Source organism: Amphiprion ocellaris, chromosome 19, assembly GCF_022539595.1.
Source record: "Amphiprion ocellaris isolate individual 3 ecotype Okinawa chromosome 19, ASM2253959v1, whole genome shotgun sequence".
NCBI classification, from domain to species: domain Eukaryota; kingdom Metazoa; phylum Chordata; class Actinopteri; family Pomacentridae; genus Amphiprion; species Amphiprion ocellaris.
The window spans coordinates 32,195,419-32,219,714 of record NC_072784.1 but is presented as its reverse complement, the minus strand read 5'-3'; the positions used below and the strand labels follow the sequence as shown (position 1 = coordinate 32,219,714).

General features: G+C 40.3%; 1 protein-coding gene and 1 long non-coding RNA gene across 3 annotated transcripts; one reads left to right on the top strand and one right to left on the bottom strand.

Annotated features, from left to right (window-relative positions):
• The first annotated feature begins 6,518 nt into the window (after positions 1-6,518).
• Positions 6,519-7,572, top strand: ier2a (immediate early response 2a). The gene has a single exon (XM_023297547.3). It carries the CDS (start codon positions 6,615-6,617, stop codon positions 7,143-7,145), a length of 531 nt encoding a protein of 176 aa, XP_023153315.1. The 5' UTR covers positions 6,519-6,614; the 3' UTR covers positions 7,146-7,572.
• Positions 7,573-9,955: 2,383 nt separating this feature from the next.
• LOC129347583 (uncharacterized) lies at positions 9,956-19,587 on the bottom strand. 2 transcript variants are annotated; one of them, XR_008599776.1, is made up of 3 exons: positions 17,591-19,587; positions 16,814-16,972; positions 9,956-11,223 (listed from the first exon to the last, which is right to left on the bottom strand). It is a non-coding gene; the product is annotated as an uncharacterized LOC129347583 (long non-coding RNA). The 2 variants fall into 2 exon arrangements; XR_008599775.1 differs by lacking the exon at positions 9,956-11,223 and adding an exon at positions 15,636-15,885.
• Positions 19,588-24,296: the final 4,709 nt, after the last annotated feature.

Genomic DNA, 24,296 nt, shown 5'->3' with positions numbered 1-24,296 from the left:
AATAATTAGAATGATGAATCAGTAGTTCATCAGGATCTCTGGCACCAGTTTAGAAACTATCAGTGTAAATGTAGAGGTCTGGTTGACTTTAATCCCAGTGGTTCTTTCTGCGGTGCATCAGATCAACAGATCCAGAATGAAGCGCTGTAACCTTTAGAATATGGAGCGTGTACGAGGTAAACCATTCATCACTGTCTTCTTTTTCTTTGCATGCGTGACCTCTTTTAACCTGCGTTTGGAAGCAGACAGCAAACCCTGCAGCTCAGAGCAGAGTGGCTTCAGTTCCTGCTGTTAGTGCACCACCTAGTGTTGAAGACCAGCAGGGCAGCAGACGACCAGTCAGAGGACGAAGCAGCTCACATTAGTGACAGACCAGCACTAAAACTGGCTGCTGTTCATTAAGCTCAGCTACGATTTCTTTTCCTAAAGACTGCAAGTACTGCTAGACTGACCCACAACTAAAACATTCACAGTGTTTTAGTCTTTGCTGCCTCAGTAATGAACCGTGGAGGGACCAATAAAGCAGCTTCATTTGCATTAAGCTATATTTCATAGCAGCACTGAATCCGTTATGTGAGTTTAAATCGGTTGTGGCCAGTAATTATTTCACTATTTGTCTCTGAGGGGCTCTTACTGGTTTAGTTATTACTCCCCACATATCTAATGAATGGTTGAGTCTCTGTGATTTATTGATGGTTGAGCTGATGCACAAAACAAACAAACAAAATAAAAAACCTTCATGAAATCAGATTTTTTTTTATTAATTTCTTTTATTTTACTGCTGCTCCTTGACATTGATTAATAAACGGGGTGAAGCCATTTAGAAAACTTGTATTCGAATCTGGAAATAATCCAAATGTTATATCTATGTTGCTGATTTCTGGACAGAGTGAACCTCACATTAATCAGAATACCATTATTTATAGTGTGCACACAGCCTACCTCTACCTGGGACATCTTTAATACACTATGCATATACAATGTTCTATTCTCTTGTACTCCTGGTTAGATGTTAACTGCATTTCTTTAGCTTTGTGTTTGAACTCTGCACAGTGACAAAGTTGAATCCATGAAAGTAAATGCAGCTGCATGTTGAAGTGTCACATTTTCTTGCATTCAAAGCAGGATCAGGCAGACTGAAAGTGATTCCAGTTACTGGAGGATCATTAAAACCAAGCTGTGTTCAGTGGGAGACAGAATATCAACTTCATTACTGATGCAGATTTTACAGTGAGTCCAGTCAAAGAAAAGCTTTCTAGTAGTTCTAAAATTCTACAATTTCATTTATCAGATGCTTTTTTTCAAAGCGACGTCCATCTGAGAGTAGATCCAACACCAGCAAGGATCTAGTCTGGAGAAAACACTGTGGATAAGATCCATGAAACAGGTTCTAGGGAGATAATATGACAGTGGTGTCTACAGGCAATATGAGCGATAAGATCCACCACCAGTCAAAAGTTTCTCATTTAATGGTTTTTCTTTATTTTCATGACTATTTATATTGTAGATTCTCACTTCACATGTTTTCTATTTTAGATTCTTTGCTTTGATCACTGCTTTGAACACTCTTGGCATTCTCTGATGAGCTTCATGAGGCAGAACCTGAAATGGTTCCACTTCACAGGTGTTCCTTGTCAAGGCTCATTTGTGGAATTTCTTCCTTCTTAATGGGGTTGGAACCATCAGTTGTGTTGTGCAGAAGTCAGGTTGGTCCACAGTTGACAGCCCTATTTGACAACTGTTAGAATCCATATTATGGCAAGAACCAATCAGCTAAAGAGAAACGACAGTCCATCATTACTTTAAGAACTGAAGGTCAGTCAGTCCGGAAAACTGCTAAAACTCTGAATGTATCCCCAAGTTCAGTCTCTAAAACCATCCAGCTCTATGACCACACTGGCTCCATGAGGACCTCCCCAGGAAAGGAAGACCAAGAGTCTCCTCATTTGAGGTTCTACCTCATGAAACTCATCCAGAGAATGCCAAGACTGTACAAAACAGGAATCACAGCAAAGAATCTAAAATCTAAAACATGTTTTGACTTATTTCACACTGTTTTGTTAACTTTTTTCGTTTAATTCCAGATGTGTTCATTCGTAGTTTTGATGTCTTCAGTTAGAATCTACAATGTAAACAGTCATGAGAATAAAAAAAAAAAAAAAAAACATTAAATGAGAAGGTGTGTCCAAACTATGGACTGGTAGTGTACAGACACAACGATCAGGAATAACATTCTGACCACCTGTCTAATACTGCGTTGGTCCCTTTATGCTGCTAAAACTCCTCTGACCCAGTGGTTCATGGACTCAGGACCTCTGGGAATGTCCTGTGGATCCTGTGGATCCTGTGGGTCCTGTGGATCCTGTGGATTCCAGGGAGGACGTATCTAGATCAGGCTGATCCTGGACCATCCCACAGATGCTCAGTTAGATCTGGATCTGGGGAGTGTGGAACCTGGGTGAACAGCTTAGCTCTGTCGTGTTCCCCAGGTTCTCCTGAGCAGGTTCTGTGGTGTGTCGGGGTGGAAACTGGCATCAAGGACTGCTGCTGCTATGGGGGGTGGAGGGTGGAGGGTTGTTGACCTGCAGGGTTTAGGTGGGTGGTTCATGTCAAACATCCACATGAATGTCAGGACTGAAGGTTTCCCAGCAGAACGTTGGAGAACGAGATGATGGATGTTCTTCAGCTGTCAGTGGTCAGAATGCTGTGGCTGATGGGTGTATATATATATATTCTCAGAAAACAAGCTCTAAAACCCTTCCTAGGAGGGAAAACAAGGCCAAACTCTTCACATTTCACAGTGGAGGATGGGAAAAATAGCTATTTACTGATAAATCCAGTTTAAAGCTGTGTTGTGTTGTGTGTAGGGAGACCTGCAGTGAAACATGGTGGTTGGAATATTCTGGTCTGGAAAGGGTTGGAGTTGGTGTAGTGTGGAGTTTGACCCGGATGGGCTCTCTGATCTTCAGAATCGCTGCACCCTCTGGTGGATCTTACAGAAAACTAAACCTTCCAGCTGTGTGATCAGGTTAATGCATTAATATGTGAAGTTCCTACAGCTTCAGTGCTGATTTCACCAACACCAACACGGAAGCAAATGGAAGAAATTTCTAATCTTCAAGGTGACGTCATGGCTGGATTTTTAAATGGCTGAAATGCATTAAAAAACTCCTGACTCCTAATCTCCACTGTTTTCTACCAATAAAAGTAAAATGCCTTCACTTTCAGACTGTTTTTACCATCTGGAGACTTCTTTAAGAATTAAGGGACAGAAGGATTGAAATGAACGAATCACATTAGACACTGGATGAAGAGTGGATTAATGAAATAATTGATTAATGCAAGTCCAGAAGACAGAGTGGTGACTGAAGGAGACCTTTTGGAGATTTATTTTATTGAGGAGGCTTTCTTATAACTTTTTACTTCATTTCTTGTCAGTTTTGTTCTTAGCTTTTGAGTCGTACTGTATTTTATTCTCCCTTTAACCCGAACTAAACCCATTGTTTTTATATTTTATAGTTTGCCTTTTGTTTTTATTTTTATCACCCATTTAAAAAAATATTTCTGTTTTATGCAACTGTGTATTTTCTTGTGTTTTTTTTTCTCTTTTCTGAAAATAAACAGTTTCTGATTTTGAGATGCTATACAAATATTCTTTATTATATATTTATTTATTTTACCAGCTTTTGAATCAGACTTTTGAAGGCCTCATTATTAATTTTATTATTATCAGTATTATTGTTATTATTATCAACTTATTCTTAAAAAAGGGACTATGAGAGGAGTGTAAATGTAAAAATTGTGCTTCTTCAATAGGCTCCTTCGCCACCATTTTGGGTCAGTTGCATGAAGCCACCACCAGAGGACGCTCTTTCATCTGTCACTGGACATATTTTATTGCAGCATTCAAAAGTGAAGTAAAAACAAACGTTCTTCCCTTTTTCGACTAGAAACTCAAACACAAGCTGCGTAGAAACACAGAGGAGGAAAAGTAATGAGAGCAGAAATACAGTCGATGCTGTAGCAGTTATTGCAAAGTGTGTTTTTAAAAGAAGCAACTGTTCAATTAAAAATAAAAGGATATAAAAGGATGGCTGATTAGGAATTAGTTGTAGGTGTCAGCAAATATAACCTCCTTCTTTTTTCTTTCACACTATGCCTGTTTTAATTCCTCCTGCCAACAGTTACAGCACCTTTAAAGGATGCAAGCCGTGCTCTATTATCCTCTGAAGTGCTGTTTTGTTTGCTTGGAGTCATTAAAGAAACAATCATCTGCATGACATACATTCCTCTGGACATACAGGGCAGCCTGGGGGAACAAAATATTCCTCATTTGTCCTGAAGAATTCAAAGAGAGAAAACAAACCATAAAACTGATTAAAACGTCAAGTTTGAAGTTGTATTTAACGCAGGAAGTTGTGCTCATCAGTGAAGGAGGAGGTACAGTTTGTGAGCAGTTTCTAATCATCATAAAACCTGAGGGACTGGATTCCTTTGGCCAAATATGGTCAGAAGGAAGCAGCAGGCCTGACGCAATCCTCCCTGCTGTTACTTTAAATGGCTGCAGGAAACCAGGGCTCCCACTGACGTCACGGGTTTTCCTCTGCAGGAGCCACAGCAGCCGGAAGTGCTTAATATGGGCTCAGTGCTCACCGCCTCCCCCATCGTTTCTCCTTTCCTGCTGAAGGAAGCAGCTCGCTGGGGGATGGGTGAGACCGGAGGGGAGATCACAGCCGCTTCTGGTCCTTCTTGACTGTTCCAGATGACTAGAGGAGTGGAATGGCATTTATCCCTGAGAGAGGAGCTAAAAATAGACAGAAAAACCTCTCACAGATCAGACTTTATCTGCTCCGGCTTTGCCTAAAACACAAACACACGGTGGTCCAACTAGGATGAATGCAGCTGTGAAAAGGCTGCAAGTCACATTCTTATCTTTCCTGCTGAACTTTACTGGCTTTGGGCAGAGATGCTCTTTAAATGAAGATTTTTCTTTGGTTTTAACAAAAAAAAAAAAAAAAAAAAAAAAAACAGGCTTGTTTTACATGTTAACATAGAATAGAATAGAATAGAATAGAATAGAATAGAATAGAATAGAATAGAATAGAATATCCTTTATTAGTCCCACAAGGGGAAATTTGCAATGTCACAGCAAGTGACAGCAAGAAAATCAAGAAAACACAACTATAGATGAAAGACGTGAGATATATATACTCTCTATATACAACATAAATAAGAACAGAAGAACACAAGGATACTAAGAACACAAATGTAAGAATATACACACAAATGAATTACACTTTGGTGTATTTGCACATGGCAGTTGGCTAACTGCATCTGCAGAACTAGAGATAAGGTTCCCAGGAACTCAACTGAATTAACGTTTCAAGGAAAAAAAACGTTAAACAAAGGACTGTATTTTTCCAGAAAATGACCACTTGCCAGGTCGTCGTTGTAAATGAGAAATTGTTCTCAACTGATCTTACCTGGAAAAATAAAGAATAAAACAATAATAAAAATAATTTAAAAAGACACATATAACTTGGTCCAGCAATGACAATTCCTCTCATATACTGTATGTGCCAGCTTATCATAGGTTTTTTGCATCTTCTTACGCATATTTGTCAATAAAACTATATGCAATTCAGTTGAAATGTGCAATTTTATGAAGCTGAATCAACCCAAATACATTTTTTATTTAATATGAGACATTATTTATGTATAGATGTAATTCATCAAAACTAAGGGGAAAAATGCAAAATGTCAATGACAGAAGTATAATTGCACTCATTATTTAACTAAAGGTTTGTTTTCTGTGGTTGTTTTTGACCAATTATGTGAGCAGTTTTATCATTTGTAAGGTGTAGTTTTGGTCTAAAGATGTGCAAAAGTTCTATTATAATACTTATTATAATGTGTGTGTGTGTGTGTGTGTGTGTGTGTGTGTGTGTGTGTGTGTGTGTGTGTGTGTGTGTGTGTGTGTGTGTGTGTGTGTGTGTGTGTGTGTGTGTGTTCAGTTTGGAAAGAGGTTAGATTTACATTCAGGACACTTTCGAACTAAAAATAGCTGATAAAACGTGGCAAAAACAAAAAACTGATAAAGTCATAAATTACTCTCATGCATGGCTCATAATAATAATAATAATAATAATAATAATAATAATAATAATAATAATAATAATAATAATAATAATAATAATAATAATAATAATACTCCACACTGAGGATATTTTTTCAGTTTCTGTGCATGTTTAGGGTGTTTTTTTTTGTAGGAATGGATCCACAGTGTTCAGATTCTTTGGGGATGTTTTCTTTGCTGTTTTTTTTTATTGTTTCTCTCCTCATTACAGTAAAAAGTTCTGCTATCATTCTGTGTATTTTCGGGGAAACTTGTCGACCAGCTGTTGCGCGGCCGTTTGAACAGCAGCCCCGAGCGTGAGGCCGGTGGGCGGGGCCTGGGCTATGACGCATGGCGGGTGACGTCAGCGAGGTTATAAGTACCCGTCCTGCACTCCGTCTGTATTGTGTCTGTGCGTGAAGTCAGAGGGGAGAACACGGATCGAACCGCAGAAGCCGTGATTGTTTGTCCTGGACTGGTTTCAAAACAAAGCCGGGACATGGAGGTCAGCGCCGAGGCCAAGAGGATCATGGTGGTGGCTCTGGGGAAACTGTACAGCTCCCGCACCCAGAGAGGAGGTCTCCGCCTGCACCGGAGCCTGCTGCTCACTCTGGTCATGAAATCCGCCCGGGACATCTACCACGCGGCCCAGGCGGCGGCTGAACCGCGCAGGGAGCAACAACACCCCGCGGCGGAGATGATGACCACGGAGCCGACTGGAGCCCCGGATCTCCAGGCTTCACCTCCCAGCAGGACTTTACCTGAGGAGAAGGTCATCTGCGCCTCCACGGAGACGCGTAAAAGCGCAGAGAACAAGGAGAACCGGTGCCCGGCGGCGCAGCACACGAGGAAGCGGCGGGGCAAGACGGCCGCCGAGCCGGACTTCCTGCCGCGGAAGAAGGCAAAACTGGAGCCGGGAAGCTGCCCCCAGCAGCCCCTGGTGGTGAACTCCGTCCTGGTGGACTATGTGAAGTGTGGCAGTGAACTGGGAAACGCCATCCCCCTCCACAGAGCCATCGCAGCGTGTTGAAAACAGCCGCACTCTGGAGGCGGTGAAGTTGTTCTCGACGCGGCCTGGAGGAGCCTGAAGGCGGCCACGGTGCGCCTGATCCACGGCCTGGGCTTGGACACGCGCCCCGGCAAACAGAGTCCCAGAAGCCACAGACAAGCCTGAGAACAAGTCTGGACTGGTTCCACGGAAGCAGCCGATGGTGCGTAACAGCCCCACTGACTTTTGGCCTATTTCTGGCTACAGCTGGCCAAAGGTGGAACTGAACGGTCGAGCCTTTCTGAGCATTTCAAGTCTGTTTAGGAGCTGCTTGGTTCCTCTACACTGCAAATGTAACCTGAAATGAGCGTGTTTCTGTGCGACATGCTGACTGGACATGGGAAAAGTGTAAACATTCACTGACTACAACTACCTCAGTATTTATTAAATGTTTTTCTACTAAATCTGACCTGCTCTGTTGTTTTTTTCTCTCACATAAACTGTCAAACCTACATTAGATGTGGAACCAGAGGCCTGGATGTGTCACAATTTCAAACAAAATGTGAAAGAGCAGATGAGTGTGAAAGTGGCGTGTGGGTGTGTTTGACAGGAAGCCGGTTTGGGTGTTGAGAAGTTTGCTTCCATCCCCCACAATTTCACATCCCCCAACGCTGATTTGCAGGACAAAAGCTGGAACAATTCAGGAGATGGGGGTCCAAAGAATGAGGCAGGGGGAGGGAGGCCAAACAGAGAACAATCAGGGTCCTGTTGCTCTTTAAGAAGTATACTGCTGTCACTAAATGAATGAATGTGGTGCTTACACCTGATCAGACGGTCAGGTGTAAGCACCACATTCATTCATTTTGTGTATAATGTGCTTAGACATTCTGCTCATTTAAACTTATTCCACTAAAATGACAGTGGTTCCAGATATTAAGTGTCCCAATTTGTACTAATCTGAGTGCTTAATCAGCTAAACTTGACCTTTTATCTGTCAAAATATGGCAGGTTTGGGTGCCAGCAGGGATTCACTGATGCTTGTGCTAACTGAAGTAAACTTTTACCTGTTAAAATCCAGAAAGTAGGGCACAAGTGTCAGCTTCTGGTTTCATGTGGTGTTTTTTTGTTCAGCTCCATGCAGCTGGTACAGGATTCACGGTGGTGCTGTTTGCATTGGGGGAAGGGGGTTAACCCAAGAAGGAATGCAGGGGGGAGGTGGAAGCTCCGGTCTGAGCCCCCACGAGGCCTCCGACTGTGCAGCTTATTCTTCCGGCTGAAACCAGAGCACCCAGTCTGTGCACACAGGAGGGGAGGGGGAGGCCGGAACCGTCTGGACATGCCTGTGAAAACGCACACGTCATGCACATCACACGCTCTCTCAGCCTGTGATGTGGGTTCAGATACTCAAGTCCAAACACTTCCCCAACTTCTTCTCTCCAGGGTGAAGGGATCTGCTGTCACATTGATGTCTTTAAGCATTAAGCGCAGATTTTTTTTAATGGATATTTGGACAGATCTGGAATGCAGTGAAATCAGAGCCACCCAGTGACTCTGTGCCCTCATTAACCTTCATGTTTAACCCTTTGATGCACAACATGAGTCCAAAGTGACCCGGATGAGTTTTATTTTCTAGATCTTATTATTCAAAACTCCTCGTATTCCTCAGTTAACTTGTTTTTGATCATCAAAACACCTTTTCAAATTTTTTTCTTTCTGGGTTTTTACCCCTTAGATGCACCAGAGGGTCTAAAACGAGCTGATAATGTTTTCTAACAATATCTTCATTATGAAAAATTAGCATTTCATATTCCAGGTATTCCTTTTTATCATTTCATTTAAATTTTTAAGTTACCTTTTATACTTTTTAAGAAATGATAACATTTGTATGACCTCCACAAGTTTCCATAAGTGGGTCCAAAATGCCCTGCATACATTTTCTATAGAATCTAATGGAAACCTGTGATTCTTACCAGTTGTGATCAATGTTCCCTGTAATTTTTCCTGAGTGTGAGCAAACACACAAACTCCCTGAGCGTCCCTTGGACCACTGTGAACAACATCAGACGTGTGCACTGTGGTCACACCAGCATCACATCCATTCAAGTTACATGGTTCATTAAAAGAATCAAATTACAGCATTTACATTTCTGTTAAAACATTTTGTCAACAGGAGCCAGTTGAAGGCTGCAGTGATTTTAGTGACACTACAATGTATAAGAGTGAAGTTATTGAATTTGTCTCTCTTTACTGTTGCAGTGGTTTTGCAAATTGCAGACGGACCCTGTTCACTCCATAGACACCAATGTTATTCCTGTAGCTTGAAAGACAGCTACTTTTGATAAAACTGGGCTTGTAGCACATTGTCTGCCTTGCAACAATGGGAAAGAGGCACCGTTTATGTTTTGACAACCTATATCTAATGAGTTATTGATGCTGGAAGTCCCAATCTGTGAATATCTTTCCAACTTTACTGAACTTGGGGCCACTACCACCTAAGGAGTGATATATTTAATTCTGAAAAAAGCTTTTAGCCATACTTAAAGCTTTAAGTGCTTTATTAACACGGAACTAAAAATTTTGTATTGTTTTATTATCACAGGTTCTGTATGAAAAGAGGTGGCATCATTTTAAACAGTGAAATCAAACTAATAAAATGTAATGACCAACCAGTGAGCAATACTGGATTCTGCAAAAACATAAACAACTTTTTTTTAAAAAAAATCTAAATCTTATCTTAACACAGTTAATGTATTAACTTATTTATGTGTGTATGCATGTATTTATTGATTTATTTAGTAATGTTAACCTATCAGAGTTCTGAGTGAATTTTTCTTAAGATAGGCAAAGGCCATTTATTGATTACATATAGGCTCTTAAATGTTTATTAAAAACTAAAAAGCATTTAAAAAAAACAACTTAGGCATTTATTGAGTCACTAAAATACTGTAGAGTACAGACCACATCAGCATGATTATAAGCATCCTCTGGTAAATGAACAACCAGATACTGATGTCTCTCACCATATGGACTTCAGGAGATGATTAGATGATGATAAACTGTGACCTACTGGTTGGGTTCTCTCTGTTCTCATGTTTCTTACATGTTTGTCCCCTGACAGCCGGGTCCTAATGTTTTTTGAGCAACACACCATACTATGACGTTTTTACAATGATGGTTCTACTATGGAACCAGTTTGACATGTTCAGGCGTTCTTTGTGTGAAAACTCAGAGATTTCAGGGATCAGAAGGTGGTTTTCAACTTTCTTTGTTAACTTTCTGCTTCAACTTTAAACTAAATTTCCTTGACTAACCCAGCCCTCTGGACTTCCAGGAAGCTGTGTTCCTATTGGCTGTCCAGGTGGCTGCTTGGTGTTATCAGGAACACCTGAGCAGCTCAGTGTCTTCCTGCTTTGTTTAGCTGCAGACAAACATTTCCTCTGTTTCTCTTCACCAGTGAACTGGGTTTGGTTCCGTTTCTTCAGTTTGTTCTTTAGGCGTTGGCTTGCAGCTTCCAGCAGTAAAATCGTCTTTAATGTGTTTCTTGGTGTGTTTTAGGGCTTTGTACTGGATAGTTGTCTTGGTAAATGTGGTTCTTTAGCCACAGTTAGCACATGGTGCTAATGTGTGCAGTGATTAGTGGATTTGTTGCAGGTGAGTTGTGTCTTTATCTTGGCTGTAGTGAGTCTTTAGAGGTTTCTGGTCAGACACATTCTGTATTCTTGTTTGTGAACCAGCGTTGGTTGTCCAGAAGGTAAGAGTTCCTGTCCTGTTTCTCTGTTCTCAGAGGTTCTCTGGTAGACTGCAGGAGACTTTAGTGTTTGGGTTGTGCTAGTTTGGTTTTTGTACGGTTTCATTTGGACGACTATCTTGAGGCTCCTCCATGTGGTTTAGTGAGGTTTTCTGGAACAGTTCTACAAAGCAACCTGCAGCAGAAGAGACTTTGAGAGTTTTTAGGAAGTTCTGGAGAGCAGACTTTAGAGCAGCAGAAACATTTGTCAGCAGTTTGAGCAGGAGAAGGTGAGCTTCAGAGTAGAAATGAGAAGGAAACCTTCTTGACCCGTGTGGTGAGGTCCTGTACCAAGAGTTTGAGCAGGTTGTGAAGAGTCTGTAGTTCTTTGGTCTGAAAGCACAAGAAGAGTCAACTCATTAAAGGAGAAAACAGGAGATATTGTTGGTTCTTCTGTCACTCTGCAGTTTCCTTAGACTGAATATCAAGTTTATATATTAAATGATTTCCCATGTGAGCCCAAGAAGACTTCAATAAACTCCCTCCATCCCCTGGACACAACAGATTTTATTACCATGTTAAATTTTCTTTTTTTTAAAAAAATGTTTTTGAGTTTTAATCATAGCATAGTTTTTTCTCTTTGCTTGTTTAGTTTTGTCATCTGTGTAAAAGGTGCTAAACAAATAAAGTTGAATTGATAAACTGAATAATTGACTAACTCATGATTGTGACAACAGAAGTATTTTCATTGTGATTTAATAGTTTGTTTCATTTTTAAGGTTGGGATTAAAATCTTGACAGAAAAAAAAAATTAAAGAAATAAACTACATTAAAAAAAGCAATTAAATCAAAGGAAAAAAACTTTTAATACAATAAAACTTTTAAAAAGAAAATTAAATATCAAATACAATTAAATGATATTAAACAGACAAAATATTTAATTAGATAATTAAACAGAAGATACAAAACATGTAATTATGAAATTAAAGTTTATTAAACAAAATATTAAACATTAAAGATGAAATATTCTAGATAATTAAACATCAAAAAATACAATTGAACAAGAAGAATATTAAACTAAAAAAAATACAAAACATATAATTAGATTATTAAACCTTTAAAAAGATAAAACATTTAATTAAAAAAATAAATGTTTAATTAGAAAATTAAATCTTAAAGACAATAAAACTTTAAATAGGAATTAAACAGAAAATACATTGAAGCATTTAAAAAGAAAATTAAACATTAAAAGGTGGTAAAACATTTAAAAAGAAAAACCTTAAAGATTTAATCGAAAAATTAAATATTGGGAAAGAAAAGGAAATTTTTCAAACAAGCCGAATAAACATTTGAAAAAACAAACATTAAAAAGACAAAACATTTGGAAATCAAATCAGACATTTGAAAAGAATAAAAGGTGAGAAACAAGTAAAACTAAACATTTAAGAAGAATCAAACTAAAGACAAAACATTTGAAAAGACACCAGTTAGACTTTAGAAGATCAAATTAAACAGAAGGGACAATAAAACGATCAAAAAGAGAAAAAACAGATAAAGGTCTTCAAGTGTTTTCTAGTCTGAAATGAAAACATCAAATTGTTTCTTCAAACATTTCCTCTTTCTATGTTCTTGGTTTGATTGTGGACAGATTTACTAAGAACTCATTTCAGAAAACTGCTTTCCAGATAAAGTCTACTAGTAGTTGAAGGCATTGATCAAACTAATGTTACCTTCTGATCTCCACAAACTTTACTGTTCAGTGAAGAGTATCAAAGTTTGTTGAGGATTTCTAAAAAACCCACAGGTGAAGGTCTGAGAAGAACTCGGATGGTCTAAATGTGAAATCAAGACTCATGGTCACAAGTTTTAAGGCTTCTGGTAACCACAAAGTTCAAACTAACAGAGAAGTACTGAGAAACTTGTAAAACTTCAGTCCTCAGACTGTCTGAAGGTTCAAACTAACAGAGAACTACTCAGAAACTTTTAAAATTTCAGTCCTCAGACTGTCTGAAGGTTCAAACTAACAGAACTACTCAGGAACTTAGAGGATATCAGTCCTTGGACTGTCTGAAGGTTCAAACTAACAGAGAACTACTGTGGGACTTAGAAAATTTCAGCCCTCAGACTGTGTGAAAGCTCAGGTCCTGAGGACTCGGGAGGTGTGGAGGCTTTGGAAAGTCTTGGAACTGAGGGTTGCACCCTCCAGCACAAAGGCTGAAGTCCAGCCTCCTGAGAAAAACGGTCTAGACAAGACTCGAGTAAGAAAAAAAACTCGAACACGACAAAAAATAGATGATAAATGCGCAAAAAAAAGAAGAATTAGTATCTGAGCGTGTAGCTCAGGAGGATAAGAAGAGAGTCTGCGGACTGGAAGGTCGCAGGTTCAAGACCCGCCACCGGCAATTTTCTTTCTTTGTCTTTGTCAGGATTTTGATAAAAATTTAAGAAGGGTCTGGTCTTGAACCAGCGACCTGCAGCTCCACAGGCAAATCCTTAACTCACTGAGCTACAGATCAGATGAAAAGAAATAAATTCGTCGTCCCTTTGGCATCGTAGTTCCTGAAGTGACCACATGGGCAGGGCCAAGGCGGAGTCTGGGTGGAGTCAGGGCGGAGAGTAGGCGGGGAGGTGGGTGGCGGCCTCCCCCCTCTACTCCCCCACCTCCCCCCACCACCCACCACACCTTCCCCCGCCCGACGAGTTCTTCGAGTCTCCACGAGTTCTTCGAGTCTCCATGGGTTTTCCCGAGTTTCTTGAGTTTCCACCAGGTCCGAGGCAGAACAACTTGTCATGAAGAGGTGTTGAAGTCGGCCAGGATGGACTGACTTTTTACAGCGACTAGAAGGAAGACCACTAGAAGAGCAGGTCTTTAACCACCATCCATAAAATCCATGGAGTCACTCCAGAGAAATGAAGGGAGGTCAATTTTTTATCAACCTCCATCCAGATGTTCAACTTGATATCTTTACTTTGACATTTTTAGCACCACAAACCTTTAGCATCACACTTTATTATCAGTTATTAGGACTTTAATGGAATCCACCATCAGATTTTGTTTTTTTTGACAAACTTTATTCTTGTCGTCGTGGGACTGCAGTATTTAAAACTCTTCCTTCTATTTGACCTCATGTTTATTAGTTTTAGTGGAGAAACTTATTTTAATTGTCTATTAGTCACTTAAAAACCAAGTAATAAATTGGATTAATCAAGCGGTTTAAATTTCTTACTTTGTTATATTTTAAATATGACAAAAAATATAAAAATAAAGTGTCTCGAGACAATTTGACCTGTATTTGGCGTTATATAAATAAAATTGAATTCAAATTGTATGTATCTTGTAGTGTTGGAGTAATTCAGCCATATATGTTGGAAAACACATTTTCTTTGTCATTAATCTGTCATTTTCTCCAGTAATTCATTTCTTGTTTTGGTTTATAAAATGTCAAACCCAAATATATTCAGTTTACTGTCATAAAAACCAAAAAGATTTACATTCATGATGCAGGAATCAGGCAGTTTTTCACTTTTTATCTTAGTTTAGTCAGAAAGATAGTTGATAATGTGTAAATTGTTGCAGCTTTTGAGCAGTAAAAGGTTTTAATCTTTGGGGCCGAATGTCAGGAAACATTTAGAAACCAACATCCACGAAACACTCAACAAAGATTTGAACATCATTAAAGGGAAATCCAACTTTTGCATGACAATGTCAAATTAAAGGACATTTACTTCCAACGTAAATGTGTGATATTCATCCTCTGGAGCTTTCTCTTCACATCGTCTTCCACCTGGACTGGTTTGGTCGGGAGCATGTGCAACAAACATTTGAAAAACTGCACTTTAACATCAATGAATGACACTGAAGTTTAATCTCTACATAAATGAGACTGAGTCTGGATGTGCTGCTCTGTCATTAACTCCTAAGTTTAGGGAAAGTTCAAACAAAAGAGAACAGTTTAGAGAAGACTTGAGAATGAGCTTATTTTGAACAAACATCTCAGACTTTCTGAGCTTCAGCACCTCTAGCAAGATATTTTAACAACAAGCAACTCAAGAGATCCACAAGTTGGAGAGAGTTAGCTTTAGCTGAGCCAAAGAACATGTGGGACGCTAACCTAGCAAACATTTCAGACTTTTCTCTGTGAATTCTGAGAAATAATTTCCTATTTAATGACAGAGCTACACATCTTAACTCAGTCTCATTAAAACAGACTCTAATTCAGTGTCATCCATCCATATTAAAGTGCAGTTACCTAAAATGTTTGTTGCATGAGCTCCAACAAAACCTGTCCAGGTAGAAGGCCACTTTGACAAACAGGAAGTGGAAGATTCCAAGCAGATTTATAGAAGGGGGAACCGGACTGTACTAAGTGTGGTTGAGTATAGAGGGGTGTTTTGTGGGTTTTTAAGGCTGATAATGATTATTAGTGAGACATTTGGAGTAGATATTCATTTGCAGTAAATGAAAATATTTAAAATCTTGGAGTTAAACTTAGAAGAACACAAACTCTAACAGAAAACTTTGTTGATACGTTTTTGTTTTGTTTACAGATGTTAAGTTAAAGGAGTTTTATTCGTGACATATAACCAATCAAATCACTCCAGAAGACAGAGCGACCACAGGTAGATAAAGGTTCAGAGCCAAAGTAGCACCATTTTTAAATGTATTTATTACCGTAAATCAGTAAAAAATAAAATGCTGATAATCAGTAAATCAGTCAGCCCAAAATTACTACAATTCTACAGTGGATGTGTCTTTTATACAGTATATGATGTATACACTATGTTTGTTTCTTCCTCTGTTGTTTTCTGGATTGTACTCAGCTCATGCCTTCGTCCATCCGGCCTCCGTTGACTTGTCCCGCCTGCCGTCTCTGGAGCTGAAGCTGGATTGGAACAGACCAAAGTACAGTCCAATCACGATGCCAGCTGCCTCTCAAAAGGCTCCTTCATCTGGCAGGTGGCGCCACTTCTTCTGAGGGGAAGCTGAGCTGGCCCAGCAGAACTTTGGAGATGTGTTCCAGTGGTTGGTGGATGTGTGGGGAGATAGAGAGGGACCTTTGAATTGTTCACAAAGGAAAACAGGGAACCCATTGGTAGTTTTAGTTTAGGCTGCCACTGCGGTGTGTTTTGGGGTTTTAAGAGGTGAACAGGAAGAGGTTTTTTTGTATTGATTATCTTTTACTTTGTTCCTGGTTGGAATGCCCATCAATGTCCACATGAAGTTCACTTTTAGTTCTGTTTATTTATTTTTATTTTACTAACACCTATTTGTTTTTAACCCCCTCACATGTTGTGTTGTTGTAAACTTACTATTTCAAATAAATTCTCATCTAAGCCTCTGGAAACCAGCGTTTGGACTGTTTTTGTGTTGCTCCTCACCTACTGACAGCTGTGGACTAAAGGCTATACTGTGACGTTTTTAGAGCCACATGCTCTACTATGATGTTTGTTGGGCGACACGCTATACTATAGGCTTTAATTGACATATTACTGCGACTTTTTTTTGTTTTAGTTTTTTTTTATTTTTTTAGCAACATATAAGAATTCGAACAGTTTTAAAAGTTACTATACTTTTACTTGTGCAATGAAATTATTATTCTATGGCATTTTTTAGACGACATATTATACTCTGTTTTCTTGAATTACATACTATTTTGACAATATACTGCACTATGACATTTTTTGAACCACATATCATACATGACAATTTTAGGCAACATCCTATCATTTTGCGCTTTTTGAACCACATAATAATCTATGTTTTGTTTTTTTTCTTGCCAACATGCTGTACTATGAACTACAGGCCATACTATGTTATTCTTGAGTAAAGCATACTATACTTTGACATTTTCTGAACTACATCCTATACTATGGTGTTATACACAGAGTGCTTTGGTTACATGATTTATAATCTAGATTTTTTTCTGTTTTGTTTTTTGACAGGATTACCACAGACCTGACTGTGAACACCGTCGACACCCACCTCAGGGAGACGCTGTCTAAGATCTCAAGGCTGCTTGGTCGTGGTCTTTCTGGCACGTACTCTTCCAAGATGAACCGGGAAGTTTAACACTGATGGAATGACACCAGGTCTAAGCCGACAAACTTCCAATTCCTCCTCAACCCATAGTCTCTGGGAAACCTACATGGAGTAAGAAAAGTAGACAGAGAAGTAATTAAGTCTGTACACAACATATTAAAAAGAAATCATGCTAATAAATTAAGTACAAAGAACCGAATTCGCCAATATACTGGAGACCAGAGCTATTTAATTTGATAAGTATAACCTTGTTCAGTAACATTTCAATTATTTGAGAGCAGTCCTAAAGAACTGCCTGTAATCCCAATCATAAAATGGGTTTGGAGGAAGAACATAGATAGTAATCTGGATATACATGAGTTAGGCTTTATAATTACTATTGGTAGCATTGGTGGTAGTAATAGCAATGTGACTACTACTAGTAGTACATTAAATGCTGCTGATACTGGCACTGCTACTACAACTTGTAACACTATTACAAATGCTGATACTACTTCTACAACTCTAACAGCTGTTTATACTACTACTGCTGCTTGTACTTTTAGTATTACTACTACTGCTTGTACAACTATACTACAGCTACTATTAATCGTCTGGTATTTGGTTGTCAAGCTGCTAGCTCGCCTTAGCGTTTTGCTAGTGGCTAACTAGTTAGCTCTCATAGACTGGAAGCTCTCAACAAGATTTCATAATGAAAAAAGAGCCAAAAACTATTCTTACCTATGAAAAGTCATTCCAAGTTTCCTTGTCTCAATCGTACGACGTAGTGTGTAACTGTATGCAGCACAGTGAGACGGCATTCTTGTTGTTTCCGTTTTCACGCCGTCTACATCAACGGAATGCACTGAAACTTTTCCCCCACTAGCTTAGCCTCGCTGTAGCACGCAGCTCAAAGGGGCGTGTCCTATCTACTCATTCATATCTTTGAGAACAAAGGTGGCTGCACATAAGGACGCCTGACGTTGATTAGCTGCGTAAATACCATTATATACAGTCTATGGTAAATACGTATGTGAATCGCATCATTGGCTGCAGCAGCCAGTCACCGGTCACTCACTGACTCACATTGAAAAATAGCACAGAATGAATTGTTACGTGTTTATTTTATTTACAATTTAGGTTGGATTTTTTTTTTGTGCGCAGCGCAGATTTTCTGTGCGCGGAGACCGTGTCAGCAGTGCGCAATTGCGCACGCGCGCAGCTTAGAGGGAACAGTGGTTGTGACTGTCAGGAACATACAGTGGTGGAAAAAAGTTTCCACATATCCCATACATTTGTATGTATATTGCACTAAGAATCATTCTTAGGTGTTCAAGTGTAATTTGTTTTAGTACAATCGCAGCCATAATACTAAACAAATCCTAAAAAAGCCATTTAAAACTTATAACTGCTTGGTTCCATAAAAATAAGAAATTTTGAGTACTGGGTCATTTTAGTAAAATTTAGTTTTGTTAGTTTTTCTTGCAAACAATGAACAAAAAAATATAGAATGTGTACTTGTTTGTGTCTGTCTAATGCAGCTACACCTTTGGAAACACAAAAAAGATTTGTCCACAAATACTTCATGATAATGTCTGAGATTGTGTAAAATTTTAAGGGTGTCTGAAAACTTTCTTCCATCACTGTATTTACTGTGGACCACACACTGTGTCAGAAGTGTCATCAATCAGGAGGATTACTTTAGATTCAGATTCAGGAAACTTTATTTGTCCCCAGGGGGACAAAGAAAGTTTTAAAATAAAGTTCTACACAGAAAGACCTCATACATGGAAGTAATATCTACATTTACCTCAGAAAAAGTTTGATGTGATCAAATTGATATTTCTCAACATACTTGCACATTAATGACTCGTGTTATTATTATGTATCATCAAATTAGCCTACTTTATAGTTAGCTAACTAAGCTAGCTAGCTTTAGTCTATGTATTGAGTGTGATTGTGTGTGTGCACGTGTATTTATACATCTACATACTGGTTTGCATGTCAAACTTCATTCTTGTGTGGACCAAAATATAAAACAATCAATAATACAAATGATTATTCTGAACCAAAATGGTATAAACATACATTGATTCCTACATGGAAGAGTGTAGGGTCCAATCACTGGAGCATCTAACGGTTAAGAAAAACATATTTTTCGGTTTATTACAGCGTGAGAGATGTTATCTACCCAACTCTGGAGAATCTGATGCCAGCATTGACACTGATTCTACATCTTTGAACCATAACTTTAAACCCAATGACAAATTGATGTAAACAATATTGGTACACTACCGTTCAAAAGTTTGTGGTGATCCAGACAATTCCATGTTTTCCATGAAAACTCCCACTTTTATCCATGTGCTAACATAACTGCACAAGGGTTTTCTAATCATCAATGAGCCTTTCAACACCATTAGCTAACACAATGTAGCATTAGAACACAGGAGTGATGGTTGCTGGAAATGTTCCTCTGTACCTCTATGGAGATATTCCATTAAAAATCAGCTGTTTCCAGCTACAATAGTCATTTACCACATTAACATTTCTAAGTGATCCCAAACTTCTGAACGGTAGTGTAGGTCGCTTTGAATAAAAGCTAAATGAAACTGTCACCTCATGTGCTTTCCAATCTGGTGTATGACAAATATCTCACCATACAACAGCTTTCTCTGTCACTTTCATGGGTACATCTGAACGAAGCTGTGAGGATTATTAAAGTGACCAAAGTCTGAATGTTTTCACCTCAACACATTGATGAGTGTCTGAAAAACCGCTTCACAAACAGGTAAAACAGATTAAAGCGACGGTGCAGACAAGTAAAGAGGCCAAGCAGTGTGCATTCTCTCTGGATTTTATTCTTTAGGAAGAGTTCTGTTTGGAATTACAAAATGCACTGGTAGAAATAGCGGTGAGACTGGTTGAGAGTGCGACAGGTAAAGAGTGTTCGAGAGACAGAGTTAGAGAGAGAGAGAGAGAAAAGAGGGAGTGAGTGGGCGATCAGAGGCCAATCAGAATCAGAACATCATGGGTTTGGCTCCGCAGCCTCTGACCCCCACACCAAGGAGAAGGGAGAATACACCATCGTCTGAACTGCACTTTCTTTTCTTATTTTTTCATGTTTTCATTAAAAACAGTTCTTTTTTGTGGTGTCCTGAACATGGTCGTGTTGTGCCTCAACCCCATGTAATAGAAGAAAACAAACAAGACTTTGACTGTCACCAAAGTCTCTTCTGTGTTTTTACTCTTTAGACATTTTTTTTTTGTTTTTTCAACCTTTTTTGTTCTCAAAAATAGAAGGAAAAAAGGAAACATTGCTTTTTAAAAACATCTATCTATTTATATATCTTTTTTCTTTTTTATTCCTCTGAATTAATTAATCTGCTTTTTCTTTTTATGTCCTGAAGATGACTTTTAACCCACGGTGTGGCATGCACATAGCACATGCATTTCTGGAACTAGATATTTTTTCCTTTTTTTTAAAATCTTTTGTACTTAAAAAACTCTTTTTTTTTTCTCCCAGTAGCGACTTTACATTGCTTTTTGAAGATTTTGTGTGGTTAATCAGCGTGTTAGTGGATTTTACTGCAGCATATACACAAAGATGGAAGGTGAATGTTTTTGGGGGGGGTGTTGCATGTTTCATCACACACACGCACGCACGCACGCACGCACGCACGCACGCACGCACGCACACACACAGAGTCGAAGATCATTACAGTAACAGGACCGAAACATTTCGAGATTTCCAAAGGATTTCTGGAAACAAAGAATAGAAACCAAAGCAGCACAAAAAACAAAAGAAAAAACACCTAAATTTGTCCCACTCACTCGTGTAACACACATTAATGCAAAAACCCACTTACACACACCACACCCAGGAGCTACATACCTAGTGTGCTTTCTGATCTGAAGTGTAGTGACATGAAATATACTCATCTGTGACATTCCACTGAGGTTGGAAAGACACTAATAGGCAGTTTTTTTCCATTTCTATTTTTTTCAATGCATTCTCTGGTCAACATGTGATAGGCCTCCAGGTTGAAATGCAGGTGAAATAAAACGACAGTGTGTGGGCTGACAGTGGTGTGCGTTAGTGACAAGTGTTAGTTTGAGGCACACAGATAGAAATAAAAGTCAGGAGTGACACATACACAGAATAAAGGTGTTTTCCAGGACCGTGACGAGGCCCAGACATCTTTTCTCCAACCCATCTGAACCGTGCTACAAGTTTGAACACAGACGAGGTGGTCTACTGCTGAGAGAATGAGCTGCTTTACTGGAGCAGCGACTCTGAAGGACGTCTCTGGATCACAAGTGAAGTAAAGGGAGCGGTAGAAAAAACCAGAGGCACACTGCTTGTCATACAGCGCCACCTGAAGGTCACTAGCGGTGGTGGAACTCTACGTTAGAACTGCAGCAGAGTGGAAGCCTGTAGGCCACTGCTTTGTTTCGGTCCAATCCACCCACTGTCTGAATTCCAGAGAGGGATAAGACAGATATTTGCTGTCTTTGGTTAAATTTGAATTCATGTTTTTCCCTCATTCTCCCGTAATGTAGCTGTGTGTTTGGAGCTCCACCCCAGGGTTGGAAAAATTATTAGCTGAGCTCACAATAAAACAGAACATACACAACCAAACCAGACATGGAGAATCTGTCTCATTCCTACGATCATTTGAAGTTATTATATTTATCGGATTACCCATTATTACGTTCAGTAACAAAGAAAACGAAGATGAAGAGTTTCTCTCCTTTCTGTTGGTCTCTTTCTCTCTGATGCCTCTGCTTTAACCCCCAAACCCTGGAAGACTTTGACATGTGACGGATTTGTCATCACTTACTCACTCAGTATTGACATTTTTTTTCTCTTTTTTTTTAAATCCACATGTATACCCTGCTTTCCATTTTTATCATTTTAAACCTTGGTTACAAAAAGTTACTTCCACAAAAAAATATGTGCAATTCCATTTGTATCGGTGGCAGGCATTTGGCACAGAACAGACAGTAGACAAGCAAGCAAAAAGTAATTTTCTTTGTTCCCTCTACATACGGCAATTATCTGATCTCCCCATAACCGTCTGCTGATTGATTTTAAGTGTAACTGAAAGTACAGAGAGAGGGAACGTCATTCAGAGGAGAGAGAGAGAGAGACAGAAAGCATTTTTTAATAAAAAAAGAGAGAAACCCTACAGACCCACTACAGAAAGGACTGAGGAACATTTCCCTCCACAGACAGTAGATTCTCATTGTTGCTATTATTAGTATTCTTTTGTATCATTCATGCAGGATTCCAAAGGGTGTACAACTCCGCAAGTCTAAAAAACGAAGCCGCGTGGGGTGCAACAGAAGATTCAAGCTTCAATGTTTTGAACAAGTAGAAGAGAAGGAGGGAAGAAGAAGAAGCAGCTGCAGGAATAGAAGAAGAAATACTGCAGAAAACAGTTACTGGTTTGTTTTTTTGTTTCTGAAACCCATCGCCACAGTCTTTGTTTTTTCTTCTCTCCGTAGGTCACAGGTTGAGGTTGGTTTAATAGTTTGTTTCTGGGAGGGTGAGCATTCCCAACGCACCCATCCTGTCCTCTCAGACCTTTCACCAGAGGGAACTCCAACCCCCGTGCAACGTTCCCTCCCCAACTCTCCCACCCACGTAGCCTCCTCACCTCATACAGGCGGTACGGCTCTTTGTCAGTTTTGTTCTTATTTAAAAAACACAGCTGATAAAACTCATCAATATTCAAGTGGTGGCTGGGAGGGGTTGGATTGGATTCCTTTTGAAGCTAACTGGACAGAAGTTAGCTTTGAGAAGCAAAAAAAAAGAAAAAATGGTTGCTCTTTTGTCTCTGACTGTAAAGTGTCCCTTTTGTCGAGTCCGCAACTCGTTGACCATCTTGTAAGTGGCTATAGCTCATTGCCAGAGGCATAATTTAAGACACAAAGGACTAGTGTCCCATCGCTCCTCCTGCCTGCATCCTATTTGGAGATTGGTCTCATTTGGCATCCAGAGATGATCAACAACAATGTGAGCAGAACATGGAGGTGGTTTTTTTAACCCCTTACGCTACTTGTTTCTCCAGATTCTGCCTCAGCATTCTTGTTCCATCCCTTTAATCCCCGGACACCCGTCCTTCCATCATGCCCACCATCCCTGGGACACGCCCGAGCAGAGGAGGAGAGGGAAAGAGTTTGAATAGACAGGAAAGAAAAGTCGTGGTTTCCCTTGGCAGTCAGTGCTCTGGCTCAGAGCTTCCCATCTTCTTTCAGTCAAATTAATCAATTATTTTTCCTCCTCACGTCCCCTCCCCAATCCCCAGAGGCTAGCACCAATCGTCGTCCCTCCCGCTCTTCACTGTAGGGTTACATGCAGCCCTTGCGGGGACCCCTGGGATGCCCAGCTGGAGGAGGGACCTTGTGAGGCCCTGTATGCGGGGGTCCGTGCAGATGTGTGGAAGGCGATGAAGATCGGTAGCCGTTAGGCAGACGGCGCTGGGCGGCAGGCTGGACCTGGCCTTGGACTGGCCCAGTCAGGGCCGTGGTGGGGGGAGGCGCGTGGTGGGCAGTCCTTGGTGAGGTGCGACTGGGCTGAGGGTGGAGGTTGTTTACAGGGTGGGGCTGCGGTGGAGGGATGGTGGGGGGTTATGCGGCTGTGGCTGCGTGGGAGGTGGCAGTGGGTGGTTGGCCAGGGCATGAGGGTGGGGGTTGCCACCCTGCATGGGGTTTGGCTCATAGGCAGGAGGTTCATGGTGGGGCTCATAGTCCTGTAGTCCTGGTTGTAGAAGCAGCCGTCCCCTTCCATGGAGCCCCGTCCTCCACCTGCGTCCCCCCAGCGAGGCGGGGGATGATGACCCTGGCGGGGTGCACCGTGGTGGGCCAATGGGAGGCTAGCAGCGGGAGGACCCTGGCCTTGGGAGGCTCTGGGAGAAAAGCGGCGAGGGGCCGGGGCTGGGGGTCTGCCCTGCGGCCCCCCAGGAGGGTGGGCATGGCCTTACGGACTACAGGGGAGTACGTGACATGGGGCCGGGGTGTCGCCGGGTCTGAGGCAACTGTCGGCGGCCTCGGCGTGGCGTACTGGTCCCCGAGGTTGAGGGGACGGGACTTCCGCTGACCGAACTACTGCCCTAACAAAAAGTGAAATAAAGCAAATAAAAAGAACGAACCACAAATTCAACGACAAAACATATAGAATAAAGTAGAGGATGAGAAAGATAGAGGATGAAAAAAATAGAGGGAGAGAAGGAATGTGAGATCGAGAGGCGAGAGTCCAGATAGAAAAGCGAGAAAGGACAAGAACAAGAACCACAGCAACAATAAGAATAAAAGCACCAGTCATCATGTATGTGGAGGAAGAGAAAGGCAGGAAAATAAAAAAGCATCCAAAAGGAGCATAGCAGAGGATGTGGACAATAAAGATGAAAGTCCATACAGCAGCATACATAGAGAAGCAACATGT

What these genes read in the sequence shown, in the direction of transcription:
- ier2a (XM_023297547.3), top strand. Translation starts at nt 6,615, where the DNA reads ATGGAGGTCAGCGCCGAGGCCAAGAGGATCATGGTGGTGGCTCTGGGG.